Raw genomic sequence first — 16,421 nt, forward strand, 5'->3', positions numbered from 1 at the left:
GGGCTCCGCGGCGCTCCGTAGTTTTGCTGACAAAGGTTGGCCGGGGGCGGTTCTGCGCTCCAGTCTACGTCCTTCAGCCCCAGCCCGCAGCAGCTGTGGGCGAGGCTGGGCGGGGACTCGGCGGGGGCGGTCGCACCACCCCTTGGGGCTCCGCCGGCGTGACGTGCGGCTGCCCTCCTGACATGCCCCTCCGCGCCCGGGTCTCCTGGCTTCTTGTGTCCGAGACCACGCACCGGTCCCGGAAGTGGGCTAGAGCCCAGGGTTCCTGCTTCAAGGCAGCGTCTGTCACACCGGTGGCGACCCCTGCATCTCGTTCCACCTCGGCGGCCCCAGGCGCGGTGGTGTCAGCGGGCCCCGAACCAATGACGAGCCCGGGCCAGTCGGCGCCCGCGTCTTCGGCGTGGAGCACGGTATTTCGCCACGTACGGTACGAGAACCTGGTGGCGGGTGTGAGCGGCGGGGTCCTGTCCAACCTCGCGCTGCACCCGCTGGACCTCGTGAAGATCCGCTTTGCTGGTAAGTGCCCGCTCAGACCCTGGGCTCCTTCTACTCTCTGTCACCCGGAATTGGGTGCAAAGGACGCAAAAGGAGACCTTGGTTTCCCCCTCCTTCCTTGCTAAGAGGCGAGCGTTGAAGATGCTCTGTCCGGGCTCACTTGCAACTAGATTTGAGAAAGGGGAGGGGTCTGGTCGCTATCGTCCCGGTTCCCCAAGACTGAGGGATGGGAAGCATAGGTAGAAAAATTCTCACTGGTATAGAATGTGGGGCTTAAGGCCTGACTTGGCTTAGCCCTCAACACGTGCAGGACATTCACTGTTTAAGGTACTTTGAGCGTAGCCACGTGTTTGGCAGCTTGGCTGAGAGGACAGTGCAAGTGCTTGGGGGTAAGACATAATCCCCAGCAGGTTTGGGATAGAATTCTCTCTGCGAAGGAATCATAGTTAGAATTCAAATAGTATTTCTTTTTTTATTTTTTTTTATTTAGGTTTATTAAGTGCCTTGAGTTAAGTATGTTGAAATTAACAGAGTACTGTAGAAGTTAATAAATGTTTTCCTTACTGTATGTTTTACAGAACTCCAATACTTATACTCTTTTTCCATTTTGTTATTAACACTTTCATCAGAAAGTATAAAGAAACAGGAAGATGTTAGCAAAGATAAGACCTTTAACAAGATCAGATGACTAATAACCTCCTAACATTGAGAGTCTATGACCAGCCAGTCATTCACTCATGCCCACATTAAGACATTTATAAAGCAACTACTACGGGCCAGGTGTCTAAACACAGTGGATATAGAAACAGGTACAATTCTTCCCCTCTCTCCAAGTTCAGTCTGACGAGAAGGACTGAAAATCAAAATAATCAAAAGCCAAAGTGATAAACACTCTGATATTATTTTAAAAGGGCACTTAAATGGGGGGTAGATGAAGGATCCACAGACGTAAGTATGGAAGGATTGCTGTTCAGAGAAAGCTTCCCAGGTGAAAGAGAGAAATTGGTGTGTGCCACAGGATGCCTGAAAAGAGAACGCCTGAAATGCACTCAGACTGGCAAGGGTGAATATAAGCTACTTGCGGGAAAAGTAGTGACTGGTGAAACTAGAGAGGAAGATGGGACCAGGTTCAAGGAAAAAAGTTGCTGTCAAGTCCAAGTCTAAAATGCAGAACCTAATTTGCATTTTAGAAATATAACTGTCTTGTTACTTAACCCGTAAACATTTTCTGAGTTGAGTCCGTACTTACTTCTTAGCAAAGCTCATATGTATAGACAGATAACTTCTACGACTCAGTCAAAATAGTGAAACATTGTTCTAGCCTCATTTTCTATCATTTACCCCTTACTCAAACACTGATTACACGGCCCTTTTTTTTCTGCCTTTAGTTCATTCCTGCTTTAAGGCGCTTGAACTTCTTATTTTCTTCATTAGAATAGTCTGTTCTCATATGTTTGGTCACTTATGATTTAGGTATCATGAGCTATAATTCATAAGCAGTCAGCACGTTAATGGGGGAATAGACCAGTACGGATAAACAAAATTCATTCATTTCATTTTAACCATTCCCAATTCCAAGAGTTAAGAGAAAACTGATGGATTTAAGTTTCACCTTTGTCTCTTCCCATTACCAGCAGTATATAACTTTCAGTAGGAAAGCGACCAGAAGTTAGAGCAACAGGGAGATTTAAAGAAGCCTGTTTTAACAGTTAAATGCTTCAACTTACGAGTTTGGTTCATTCAAGTTCCACTTTACAACAGTAACCTGAGAAAAACCTGAGAGCAGCAGCTGGCGGGGGGGGGGGGGGGTAGTGGGGGCGCAAGCATTCTCCACTTAGCTAAATTTCCCACTTACCGCTAGAGAAAGTTCTTAGAAAAAGGACTTGAACAGAAGTTGTCTCCTACTCAGTCTCGTAACGGCCTGATCTGTACAAAGTTTGCCTTAGAGAAAGAGAACAGGGAAAGAACGCGACTACAGCGCATCTCGCCGCCACCTTTACGAGGCAAAAGCCGACCGCAGACCCAAGGCGGGCGCGCTCCCTACCACCGTGTCTCACCTCTCTGTAAGTCCAACTTGGTTTCGCGGACATAGCTGTCCGGGTTCCGGCTCAGCATCTTCACCTTCATCTTGGCGGTCAGTTCTCCCGGACTCCACGAGCCTTTCCCCCCAGGTGCGGTTACCGCCGCCTCCTCCGGCTAATTCTACTTCCGCTTCTTCTAGACTACTTCCTGTCATGTGACTTTCACGGAGTGGAAAATCGCTGCCTCAGCTGGGCTCCGCGGCGCTCCGTAGTTTTGCTGACAAAGGTTGGCCGGGGGCGGTTCTGCGCTCCAGTCTACGTCCTTCAGCCCCAGCCCGCAGCAGCTGTGGGCGAGGCTGGGCGGGGACTCGGCGGGGGCGGTCGCACCACCCCCTTGGGGCTCCGCCGGCGTGACGTGCGGCTGCCCTCCTGACATGCCCCCTCCGCGCCCGGGTCTCCTGGCTTCTTGTGTCCGAGACCACGCACCGGTCCCGGAAGTGGGCTAGAGCCCAAGGGTTCCTGCTTCAAGGCAGCGTCTGTCACACCGGTGGCGACCCCTGCATCTCGTTCCACCTCGGCGGCCCCAGGCGCGGTGGTGTCAGCGGGCCCCGAACCAATGACGAGCCCGGGCCAGTCGGCGCCCGCGTCTTCGGCGTGGAGCACGGTATTTCGCCACGTACGGTACGAGAACCTGGTGGCGGGTGTGAGCGGCGGGGTCCTGTCCAACCTCGCGCTGCACCCGCTGGACCTCGTGAAGATCCGCTTTGCTGGTAAGTGCCCGCTCAGACCCTGGGCTCCTTCTACTCTCTGTCACCCGGAATTGGGTGCAAAGGACGCAAAGGAGACCTTGGTTTCCTCCTTCCTTGCTAAGAGGCGAGCGTTGAAGATGCTCTGTCCGGGCTCACTTGCAACTAGATTTGAGAAAGGGAGGGTCTGGTCGCTATCGTCCCGGTTCCCCAAGACTGAGGGATGGGAAGCATAGGTAGAAAAATCAGAATAGTTGATTGGCCGTCAGCATTAATGCTGTAGTTTTTATGCTTTAGTAAAATTAAGCTCTAATAATGAAATTATAATAGTGTTGGGGTGTTAGTTTTGAATGTACCGCTAAAGCAAACCTGGACTATTTTAGTGAATCAGGTGCAAATTTTAACTCAAAGGTATCCAGAGTGGTAGAAAAATTAGAAATCATTTCATGTGAGAAATGACTGGCAGAACGAGTTAGCTTGGGGAGGGGGTGGTGGAACCTAACGTATTTAGAGAATTGTCGTGTGGGAAAGGGAGTTACCTTATTGTGAGTTGATCTAAAGGGCAGAAGAAGTTGGGTGGAAATTACAGGGAAGCAGATTTTGGCTTGGCAAAGTGGTGCTCAGAAATGAAACTGGTGATAACTGGAAATGGTTCTAAAGCTGCATGACAGGGCTTAGAAGATGTTCTTATAGTGAGTGGAAAGGTTGGATGAGGTGATTGTTGAGGGCTCTTCTAACTTTAAGATATATAGTCATCTCTTGGTATCCATGGGGAATTGGTTCCAGGATCTCCCCTGTGGATACCAAAATCCTCAGGTGTTCAAATCCTTTAGAATAAATGGCGTAGTATTTGCATATAACCTATGCACATCCTCCTGTATACTTTAAATCATCTCTAAATTACGTATAATACCTAATACTATGTAAATGCTATGTAAATAGTTGTACTCTATTGTTTAGGGAAGAATGACAAGGAAAAAAGTCTGTATATGTTCAGTACAGATGCAACCATCCAGGCCTAATTACGTAGTACATATCAGCAACTGTGTAACTTTTTTCTCGAATATTTTTGATATTTTTTATCGTGGTTGGTTGAATCTGCAGATGCGGAGGGTGGACTGTAATTTTAGATACATCAAAAATGATGAGAGAGCCCCCAATGAACAAGAATGTAAATGAGGTATAAAAATAGTAATTTTATAAAATAACCTATAAGTCTAATAATCCATAAATTAAGGAACCAAAATGCAGAGTCCAGTAACAAGAATAGCATACAGTTGAGTTGTGGTATAGTATTGCAAGAGCCAGAAGCATAAATAAACTAATACTTACTGAATAATTGCTATGTGCCAGGCATGATTTTAAGGGATTTATATGTAACCCTTTGTAATTTTTAGAGTTAGGTTCTGTTATTTTTCTCATTTTATGGATGAGAAAACTGGTACAGAGTAATCAAGTAACTTTCTCAGGGTCACAGGTAAGTGTTGGAATTAGGATTCAAACCTATTAAGTCTGATTCCATAGCATATGCTGTTAGTTTAAAACTTAAGTGGGTAGTTTGGTATAGCTAAAGGGTAAAATGCTAATGGTGGGGGAAAAAAATGATTCCAGAAAGTTTAAGAAGCTGCTAAATTGATGTATCTTTTATGCCATGTAAAAATGGAAGCCAGTTGTGGATGTTGGGAATGAGAGCAGGACTAGAGATGTAGAAACTGTAGCCCAGGGACAGCCATGGAAGCTCCTTGGTGACTGAGACTAGCCAGTGCATTTGTTTCCTCAGTAGGAAATAGATTTTACCTTTGCTATCCAGTATGTGTGCACACACATACCTTACTGAAATAAGTTTCATGTAACAATACTTATCCTTCTACTTGTGATGTCACATTGTTTTCTATTCCAGCCTGTTTTGATTTTTTAAGGATACTAGCGATATGCTCAATTTCTTGACCCATCTGCAGGTTTAAAAACACTGACATAGAGTATTTATAGGTAGAGAGGATTGGTTTTATTAAGCAAGACAACTCTTCAGGACAGGATAGGAGAGGTAAAACTAATATCAAACAAATGAAAAAAGTTGTGTTAGGGTGGTGATTGGTGTTAGGTGGTAATTTTTTAAGTCTCTATTTTGTCTTTTCTCAAAAGTGAATTTAAAATTAGTGTCCCCTGTCTTCGCTCCCTCCTGCACACAAAACTTCTATCTTTACTTATGTCTATTGGCATCTTTTAGTACTCTTCATTGTAACAGTTATGTAGCAAGTAGTTAGATGCACATGCTAATTCTTTAGTGTCAAATGTTCTTAAGAAAATTATGGGGCCATTTAGGCTAAAAATATTCACTGCATTTTATTTATATAGCAATTTTAATTCAAGTTCAAGGAGGCCCTAGTTCAGATTCTCTTTATCTAAATAACTTTGCAATGATTTATTAACTTATTTTCTTGCTTCCTGATTGTTTACCTTCAAATTAATTCTCCCGGGGCTTCAGGGTTTCCTTTCTAAAACACATACGTGTTTGACTATCTTAGGCACACTTGGACCGAAATTTGAGAAACTGGACTTTGAGATCATAGCCAGACCTGCTTGTGTGATTTTCAAGAATCTTTGCAATTAGGCCTGTATTAGTCCATTAGGGCTAAAAATACCACAGACAGGGTGGCTTAAACAACAGAAATTTATTTTCTCACAGTTTGGGGGGCTGGAAGTCCAAGATTAAGAAGCTAGGACTTAGTTTCTGGTGATTCCTCTCTCCTTGATTTACAGCTACTGCTTTCTCACTGTGTCCTCCCATGACCTTTTTGGGGGGTGTGTGTATGTGTGTGTGTGCGCGCGCACATACTTACTTGTGGTGTGGTGTTTCTCCCTCTTCATAAGGACACCAGTCCTTTTGAATTAGGGCCCCATCCTATGACCTCATTTAATCCCAAGTACCTTCTTAAAGGTCCTATTTCTAAATAGTCACATCGATGGCTAGGGCTTCAACATATGAATTGGGGGGCAGAGAGAGTTGGACACAATTCAGTCCATAACAGGCCCTTGCCCTTCTTTCTAGCCTAACTTGCTCCCATCACTTCCCTCCACCAGCTGTACACTTCAGCTACACCAGATCCCCAGTGTTCCCCCAAACGGTGCCAGGTGCTGTGATGTGTCCATGCATTTGTACCAGCTGTTTACTTGTGCAGAGAGAATCCTTCCTTTCCCCTGAACACTAGTTTCTAATCATTCTTCAAGGCTCCGCCCTAGCATCTTCTCTCTCACTTGCCCTGTCACCCTCTGAACCTCCCCCGTTCCTTCTGTACACGGCATTTTTCATGTTTTCCTATAGCACTTCATACATTTACCACAGTGCTCATAACTTCGTAATGTGATTGCTTGTCTGTTTTGCCTTGAAAATTCAATCTTCCTCAGGGTAAGGGTTTGTGCCCTACTTACGTTCATATTTCCCTTTTGTCTAGCAATAATGAGTCAATAAATAGTTTTTCCCCCCTTCTTCCGCCTGTCTCCCTACTCCTGTTGAAGCCGTTGTTTCTCAGTCTAGTTGTGTAGGACACAGCTCCCTGGCCCACGCTGGTACTATGAGCCTTGGCTCCCCTGGCTGAGGCAGTTGGTCGCCGGTTAGCCGCTCACAGCAGCTCTCGCTGGCTGCCAGCTGCTCCTGTCAGCACACTGAGCCCCTGCTGCTCACTGGCAGCCCAGCTCCAGGCAGAGCCATTGTTCACAATCTTAACTGCAGAGGGTGCAGCTCACTGGCCCATGTGGGAATCGAACCGGCGACCTAGGCATTAGGAACACGGCGCTCCAACCACCTGAGCCACAGGGCTGGCACTCTTATTTTTATTTATTTATTTATTTTTTAATAAAACAGTTACCTGTGTACAAAAGAATATTTTTCCAAATTAAAGATTTCATCCTAACTATATGATAAGGTTATGTAGTATTAGGAAGTGTAGGCTATAGAATATTGTTGGCTGTTACTGAAATACTTAATACTCTACTCCTAGGATTAAGTAACTTCTCAAAACAAAGAAATCATTGCTTCATATCTATGACAAGCAATGATGGTTTTTTTGAGGTTTGTTTCTTTTTTTACCTCAAGAGAGAAATTGTGTTGTGAGCTTATTATTGAAAGGAAGATGAAAAGGTACTTAGAAATTTATACAGGAGAATAAGAGACATCAAATCCAAGGGAAGCATCAGAAAGATTGTGAAGTACACAGCAAAACATTTCTTGAGAGCCAGTTACTCTGCTAGTTGCTTTTAAACTTGTATTATATAAACCTGACAACCATGTGTAAGGTAGGTGATATTTATCCCCATTTATGAATTAGGATTTTGAAGGTCAGAAATATTAAGTAGCCAATTAGGGAAATTAGATACCAAATCCAGGTTTTCTGACAAAACCCCATGTTCTTTAATCTCATTTCATGATGTCAGGTTGGCAGGTGAATAATTGAAAGAAATTGACTTACCTCCCTTTACCGGAAATGATAAATAGTGATTCTTCTTTGCCAGGCCCCATTAAACACAGTAAAATAGTGGCAATAGAACAGTGAACTGGCTGGCCATACTGTATATGGCTAGTGGACTATATAATTTGTATAAACTTTCTGGGGGGCTATTTTAGTATGTATTTGTAACCTTAAATTTTTACCCTTCAACCCATGTTAATTCCCCTTCTAATGCTTAATTCTAAGGATATAAAATTTGTGCAAATTGTTGTACAGAATATTCTCTAGAGACCTTTTAATAGCAAAAAAAAAAAAGAAAGAAAAACAATTCACCTATCAACTAGGGGAACCCTCCTCCCTTCACACTCTCTTACCTATCAATTAAAGAGTCCTTTTGATTCTGTCATAAATCTTTCCTGGACCTGTCCACATCTCTCACTTCACACTGCCATCACCCTACTTCAGGACACTATCATTTTTTCAAATAGCAACAGAATTAAATTATATATAGTTTTGTACGCTTTTTCCTCACACTCAAGAGTATATTCTGAACATTCCTCTTTTGTTATTAAATACACTTCCAAAAAATAAGATTTTATCAGTGAGGTTGAATATCTTTTCAATGCATCTTGGCTATTTGTATTTTTCTGTAAATTGATAGTTCATATAATTTGACCATTTTTCTTAGGAGCTGTTTGTGCATTTTCTAATTGATTTGCAGATATTTCTTGTGTATTATATATATTAACTCTGTACTACAAATATTTTTTCTTAATCTCTTATTTATGGAATCTTTCACGAAATAGAAGCTTAAAGTTATGTAATCAAGTATTTTCTCTTAAGCTTCCAAAACAGATTTGAATTCCCCTTATTTAAGAAACATAAACTGTATATGTATATAATATAACTTAGTGTTTCCTTTATCCTGTATTTTATTAATTTAGAACTTTTGAGCGTGAGAAAACAATGAATGGGAAGGATATTTTTTCTACTTTCTATTTTAATTTTGGTGTATGTTTTTGTGTGTTGGTGGGGAGGGTAGAAAAAGAATTTACAGAAAAAATTTATCCCTTTCCTACCTGTTTTCTTTCCTGCCAATACTCAGGTCTTGACAGTACTCTTGATAGAATTAAGGCTCCTGGCTAGTTTATTTTTTGAGTAATATTTTAATCTTTGAATCCTTAATCTTAGATCTCTATAACAAAAACAAACTTGTGTTGAAACTTATTAAGAGGCTTTTGGATTATTTTAAGAGCTAATCTAACACTTCACAATATTATTTGAATGCTTAGTATGTCCTCAATAAAAACTTGAATAAATTAATGAATGTATTTATTTTTGAAATATTAAATCATTCTGGAAAATAATTTTTTCCACCTAAAAAGGTTTTTCTTCTGAACTTATTTCCTTTACATGATTGATTGTGTCATATTTGTGATTCAGAACTAAAACTTTGCTCTCATCTCACTTTGTGTGTCCTTTACTACAGTGAGTGATGGAATGGAATTCAGACCAAAATATAAAGGAATCTTGCATTGCTTGACTACCATTTGGAAACTTGATGGACTACGGGGACTTTACCAAGGAGTAACCCCAAATGTGTGGGGTGCAGGATTATCCTGGGGACTCTACTTTTTCTTGTGAGTAGATCTGGGAGATTTTACAGAATTAAATAAAAGGAATTATTATTTTAGTAATTTTTTACATATCAGTTAATGACGCAAGATGTGTCATTTAAGTAGTTTCTCTGAGTTGGAAAGATTAGAAAAAGCAAAATAGCTTATCATTTTCATTTTCTGTTAGCTATTATCAGAGGCATTTGGTCTGAAAGAAAGGTTTTAGTAGGAAAAAGGCAAAGAGGTGAAATGGAGAAACACTCCTGAGAAACCATTTTTGTGAGATGAATTCAGGGAAATGGCTTACCAAAATATGTTTGATTCATAATGAAGTTGGACAAGCAGAAGAGGACAGATCTTGGGGTCCTTATAAGAACATGTACAACAGGAAAATTCCTACTGGAACAGAAAGCAAAAGCCAGTGCATGGCTGAAAGAGTTTGAGGCATGTTCCTCATTATCTCTTATTTGACCTGTTTCATCATCTCCCTAGCTAGTTCTTTTCCTTTATCCTTGACCTGTCAGATATCATCGCCATTTGAAACAACTGCATGCTCACCAATTGCATGCTTACTGAAGAAGCCACAGAAAGCGCCTGTGGCAGGCAGTTCAACTTGTTGAGTGTACAAGACTGTGGGGCACCCCAGTAGAGGAGCCTGGGCTGCCTTGAGCATGACTCTGATATTTGAAACTGAATCCATGAGTTGAGGTTGGAGGGTAGCTTTTCTTTGTTTTAAAGAAGGCATTTTTAGGAAAACATCAATACCTTGTGTATTTGCCTTTTTTTTCTTTTGTGTCATATATTTTACTTTATCTCATAATTTTATAGCAGTATCCGAATGAATCTTAAAATATCTTTTAAGTGAAAGCAAAATAAAATTCAGCCTTAGTATTATTGTTTAAATATTTTTCTCATTTTTGGTTCTATGACATACTTAGAAGGGTGAAACTATATGTATTTAACTTGTGCTATTATGAATTTTGGACTTGCGTAGGTTCTCCAAAGAGAGTTTCTAAGGATCAGCCATAGAATGTTTATGTGTTGAAAATTTTTGTAATAAAACAGTATACTTGTTTCATGTTAGAATGGTATTGGTAGAACCTGCAAAGATTTATTTAGCTGAAGTCTTTTTTCAAGAGAAAAGTGGAAATTGGAGTTAGGCTGATTTGACTCCCCTGCTCAGGAACATTTTAGTGGCTCTCTACTTTCTGCCAAATAAACCCCAAATGGCAGTCTGCCACTCAAGGGTCGCTCAGTGTTCCCTGTCTTCCCATCCACCCTTATTATAAATTTTGCTCATGCTCATGTGTTTCCCTGTCAAAACTACTTGTCTCTCCATACCCAGCCAATGCCACTTCCTATTACAGAGCCTTCTGTGATCTCAGTCATAGTTTCTGAATCTCTTATACTGTTTGTGTTGTCTTTTATTATTATTTGTGTGCTGCCTGTAGTCCTCTGTTAGGAAGGATCCATTGAGTGTTTATCTTTCTATCAGTCTCGCCAACCATAGGACCTGAATATAGGTGTTCAGTACATGTTTGTCAGGTGTCTTTTGGGGATTCTTTCCTTGTCTGCCCGGTCCCTGCACCACCACTATACCCTCCCACCTCCCAGTTTTCCCTGGCTGTTGTTTTTGTAGATTAATGAGTGTGTCATTAAAATATTTTACATATGTATTGCTAGCCCTATATATTTGGGGTGGGGGGGGGTATAGTCTTACAGTAAACCATTCCAGCAAATCCATTCTTGAAAAAAGTCTCATTTTATGCTGCATATGCCTTGACTTCTACTTTTGGGCCACTATTGCAAAATAAACACTTTAAAACAGACTTACTGCTTTATGACACCTATTCAAATATTTATTAAACTGCTCATATTTTTTTTTTTTTAGTTACAATGCTATCAAATCATATAAGACAGAAGGAAGAGCTCAACGGTTAGAGGCAACAGAATACCTTGTCTCAGCTGCTGAAGCTGGTAAGACACTGTGTGAAATATAAAACATCAGTTTCCAAATTGATTTTCACTTTTGTTTTTTGTTTCATTTGCTTTTTTTCCTTTGAATACCAGAGTTTATCTATCTATACTAATCAGTGGTCACATGAAATTTCTTAGAAAGCAAGTATTCTTATTGATTACTCCAGATAGATTACAAGAACTTTACTTATCACAGGGTAGTAAAATTAGAAAAGTTGTAAATCTCTAATAGTTTAAGATGATTCAGTATAGTGTTTCTTCAATGAAAATATAATTTCCATTTTCAAATTATACAATTTAGTGGCCTTGTTTAATTGCTTCATGTGTATATAATATTCAGAAGGAGAAAACAAAGTAAGACCCCCAAAGTCTTTAAAACTCCTACTTTGATACTTTGCATACTTTAGTTTCTTGATGTTTATTGATTGTCTTTTAAGGCAGGGTATTCATTTTTGAATACCTAGCTGCTAACAGAGACCAGAATCACACAGGACTCAATAAATATTTGTTGAATAAAGGACTAGAAAACTCAGCAAATGAGAATCTTAACCAGATGATTTTTTTACAAAATTGTTACTTTCTGTAAAGAATGTAGAACATGAATTATTACATTATTACATTGCGTAGTTCTTTAATTTTTGAGGTGTTGTAGCTACTGTGAATGGATTTGGGCAAGATCGTGGTAAAGTTGGGGTGGATATATGTGTACATATACACAGATTATTGAGGTGCTGGGTTCCTGGTCCTTTTCACCTAATCTTCAAGCCCTCTGGGTACTACCGTGTCCTACTCCTAAGTGTGTGTATCTCGTGTCAGAGTCTGCGTCCCAGGACTGCCATCTGTCCTCTACACCAGGTCACATTGTTTAGGAGCCAGGACATCTTTGCTGCCCTCACACCTCAGAGGGAAAGTGGTTCACATTTTCATGTCCCTTTTCATTTACCTCTCACTAACCACCTGAGGAACTTTTTGTGATCACAAAAACTATGTCTACCTTTTAGCCCTAAGACTGTGCCTCAGAAACCACATCTCACTGAGGTACACCCCTGAGCAACCCCATTCTTTATATAAAGGGACTGTTCTTAATTTGGATTGTCATAATTGAGAAAGTACCTATATGCTGAGTAATCTTATTTAAATCTGTTTTTAGGAGCCATGACACTCTGCATCACAAACCCATTATGGGTAGCAAAAACTCGCCTTATGTTACAGTACAATGGTGTTGTTAACTCACCACAGCGGCAATATAAAGGAATGTTTGATACACTTGTGAAAATATATAAGTACGAAGGTGTGCGTGGATTATATAAGGTAATGAACTATTATCAATACATTTTTAATAACTGAATTATAATTCCCTTGGCTTTATTGTTCTGAATGACCTGTAGTCAGTCCTAAAAAGAAGCCAAACTTAGGCAAAAAACAATTTAATGAAAACTTGACATCTAGTTTACAGTATCAGAATTGTACTTTAAGCTGTTTGTCCCCATTACCATAAAATGGATCATCGTGACAGTGGTGGTGGGTGTGAGAAGGACTGTCTAAAACTTTGTTGAGTGACCATTTCACTAACTCACACATTGGGCTCACCCATTCCTTACTCCCCTCCCTGGAAGCTGTGGTCCCTTGGGAATTTGCTTAGTTTAGCTTTTTCTTTTAACTGTTCCTTTTTAGGGATTTGTTCCTGGGCTGTTTGGAACATCACATGGTGCCCTTCAGTTTATGGCATATGAATTATTGAAGTTGAAATACAACCAGCATATCGATAGATTACCTGAAGCCCAATTGGTAAGATGATTCTTGAAAAAAATGTATCATTTACTTTTATGGGCATATAATAGATGGAAATTTTGTCATGTTTACTTTAGTAGTAGTAGTATGATGATGAGTACCCACTCTGCCACTAATTTAGTTTATAGCTAAATATTTTATAGGTTAATAATATACATATGTTAAAAATAGAACCCCTTAATTGCTCAGAGCTTGTGTTAAGAGGGGAAATAGTCTTTTTCACTTACAGATCCATTTTAATGTTTGCTTTCCTATATAATTTATACATCCATATTTTTAAAGAAATCATGTCTGAAGAAAAACATGTTTTATGTGGTCATTTCAGAGCACTGTAGAATATATATCTGTTGCAGCACTGTCCAAAATATTTGCTGTAGCAGCAACGTATCCATATCAAGTTGTGAGAGCTCGTCTGCAGGATCAACACATGTCTTACGAGGGTGTGGTGGATGTAATCACAAAGACATGGAGGTGAGAGCATGTGGTACATCAAAATGGTTCTTAGGACATACCTTGCAAACCTTAAACTATCCGGTTGACGTTAGTTTTATAGCAAAGACCAGTGTGCTGTGCTGAAAACATGGCTGGTGGCCCCTGCTTTCCCATTTCCCATTTACTGCGTGGACTTAATCTCTCTAAGGCTTGGTTTCTACATTTGTAAAATTAGTTAACATGGTTATAAAAATCAAATGAGATCTGAAAGTGTTTTGACGAATTAATGAAACAAAATTTAGGTGTTATAAAATATTTTGCCTTGAAAGTCAGAAAGAACCTCGTTTAATACAATTAAGAAGGCCCCACACCTGCCACTGGCACCATAACTTTTGCAAATACAGCAGGTCCTCGCATAACATCATATCCTTTTAAAGTTGATTAGATGCTGTAGGAACTCAACTCTTATTTATATCAATTAGCCTATGGTAAAAAATTGGTTTCTTTTATGTTGTTTCACTTAAAGTCACAGAACCTACTGATAATACAAAATGAGGACTTACTGCACTAGTCTCCATGTATGGAAGAAATGCTTGTTCTTCAGCATGGGAATAGTTAAACTTTTATAGGTAGACACCCCCATCTTTAGAATTATCTTTAATTCTAAAAGGTCAGAGCAGAATATTTAGAATGTTAAATTTAGTTCAATTTAGTAAATATCAAGAACCTAAGCGACAAGTTCCAAGGCTATATTCCTATTCTAGGCATTAAGAAAATACAAGTTTATTTTACTGTATGCAATTTTTAGTGTTTTCTAACATTTATATGAAATTTTTAATGCTTACATCATTATCATCACTTTAATGCTTACATCAGTACTGACTGATCGTTAGATTAGAACCTGTATGTTCACACAGGGCATTTGAGAGATGGTTACCATTGAAGCCCTTTTCAGTTCAGTTTTGAGGTGTCCCTGCCCTCTCTTCCTCAGTCAGCCCACAAAAGGAATAGAAACCCCTACAAAGTGGCTCAAAAACTACATTCCTCAAGGACATTGAAACCATGGACTTAAATCACAGTGAGCTTTGACTGCTGGCTCCACGCCCTATGCCAGTTAAATGTGTGTATCTTCAGGATAGCTGTGAGGAAATTAAGCACCTATCTATTTTTCCCTCTAAAGGAAAGAAGGCATCGGTGGATTTTACAAAGGAATTGCCCCCAATTTGATTAGAGTGACTCCAGCCTGCTGTATTACCTTTGTGGTATATGAAAATGTCTCACATTTTTTACTTGACCTTAGAGAAAAGAAAAAGTAAGCTAAAAGAAGATAATTCCAATATATCTGCCCAAGGCAGCAACATGCTTTGCGTTTGAAATGTAAAGCTCAGAAGAATACTACACAGCAACTTGGCTCATAATCAACAGCGATCTGTAATCATTAAAAGTCAGAGAACTGCTAAGTCTTAATGTTTTTCTGCTTTTTGCCTTCCCCATACATACGGGACTTGGCTACCTCTGCCTGAACACAACAGTAAAACTGGCATCACCTGGAGAGTTTCACAGATTCCTCCATTGTTCAAGTAGAAGCTGATTTGCAGTATTTGCTAATTGAATTAGATAAATGTACTTCTTTTTCTGAATTCATTTACCTGGATTGTTTTTAAAATTGACCTCTGTGCAATAGCAAGAAAATGGTTTCTTTAAAGAATATCATCACTGTTTCAAGGGTAAGTCAAACTTTAAGGATTTGCTGGAAAAGATGTTGCCCAAATCCAGACCATTTTAGAATTGAGAAATTTGGGTGAGAAAAAAATCCACTGTAAGTGTGCTTTGATTTTAATTCAATTGGAATGCACTAACTAGAGAAATTTGAGAAATTATGTACTTCTTTTAATTTGAGAAGTATCTGACATCTGTTATCATTCCATCACTAATTTTATTTCCAGAGGCTCTTCCATAATTTAAAATGTAGTCCTGGATCTTATTGTTGTTGTTATTATTATTATTATTATTATTATTATTATTATTATTTGGCATGGTTACCTAGTGTCTTTTAAATTTATAAAATCTGAATTAGGGTTTAGCTGTGTCAGCCCTTATTTAGCATGCTTGACAATAAGTCACTTACTGGAGTTGCAAATAGTAGATCACTTTATGCAGATACTGGAATGGCTGGGATGTGTTTGTTGACAAACTGTATGGAAATGACATACTTTAACTTCCTACTTCAGTTTTCAGATATGAAACCAGATCCCAAATAAATGACTAATCTACTTTCGTTATTCAAATTCAGGTTTAAATACAAATTACATTAATGGCTGTTATCAGTTTTATGAGTCATTGTAAATATCTATAAATGCAAAAGCCTGCCTTAAAGGGATGCCAGAATAATACCAATATTTTTATTTATCATAAACATTTATAAATACTATTGCACTACCATCTATCTGTTGTAAATAAAACATTGTGGTTTTCAAAGCCATATTTAAATGGTTCTTTGAAAATTAGGTCTATTTTTTATATTTTGAAAATGGCACTGTTTTAAAAATAAAGGTGAAATGATAAGTACCTAATTATATTTACTGTAATTTCTTAGAACATGCACAGGAATGCTTTATAAATTAAATGTGATATATTATTTTCATACTCTGGATCATACCGTAATTCATATGAAATCCTGATATTAGTCCAATCCCTATGTGGAAAGACAGCTGCAGTTGATATTTGGAGTTTTAGAAGTAGTGCCATTATTTGAATGCCTCCTATGTACCCTCAAATTAATAAAATGCGATTTCTGTCCTTTAAGAGAGTACAAGCTTGCAGAAGAAATAAGCATTAAAAAAACTACAATTCTAGGTTAAGAACATGCAAATTTTCTACAAAGCGCTGTAAGAGTTC

The 16,421-nt window shown here is 39.4% G+C and overlaps 1 protein-coding gene across 1 annotated transcript; it reads left to right on the plus strand.

The window, feature by feature from the left end:
* The first annotated feature begins 2,889 nt into the window (after window positions 1–2,889).
* Window positions 2,890–16,096, plus strand: SLC25A32 (solute carrier family 25 member 32). The gene is made up of 7 exons (XM_019750635.2): window positions 2,890–3,286; window positions 9,197–9,347; window positions 11,215–11,300; window positions 12,451–12,611; window positions 12,975–13,088; window positions 13,417–13,562; window positions 14,704–16,096. Exons 1-7 carry the CDS (start codon window positions 3,133–3,135, stop codon window positions 14,837–14,839), a joined length of 948 nt encoding a protein of 315 aa, XP_019606194.1. The 5' UTR covers window positions 2,890–3,132; the 3' UTR covers window positions 14,840–16,096.
* The last annotated feature ends 325 nt before the right edge of the window (window positions 16,097–16,421 follow it).

Source organism: Rhinolophus sinicus, linkage group LG12 (assembly GCF_036562045.2).
Source record: "Rhinolophus sinicus isolate RSC01 linkage group LG12, ASM3656204v1, whole genome shotgun sequence".
NCBI classification, from domain to species: Eukaryota; Metazoa; Chordata; class Mammalia; order Chiroptera; family Rhinolophidae; genus Rhinolophus; species Rhinolophus sinicus.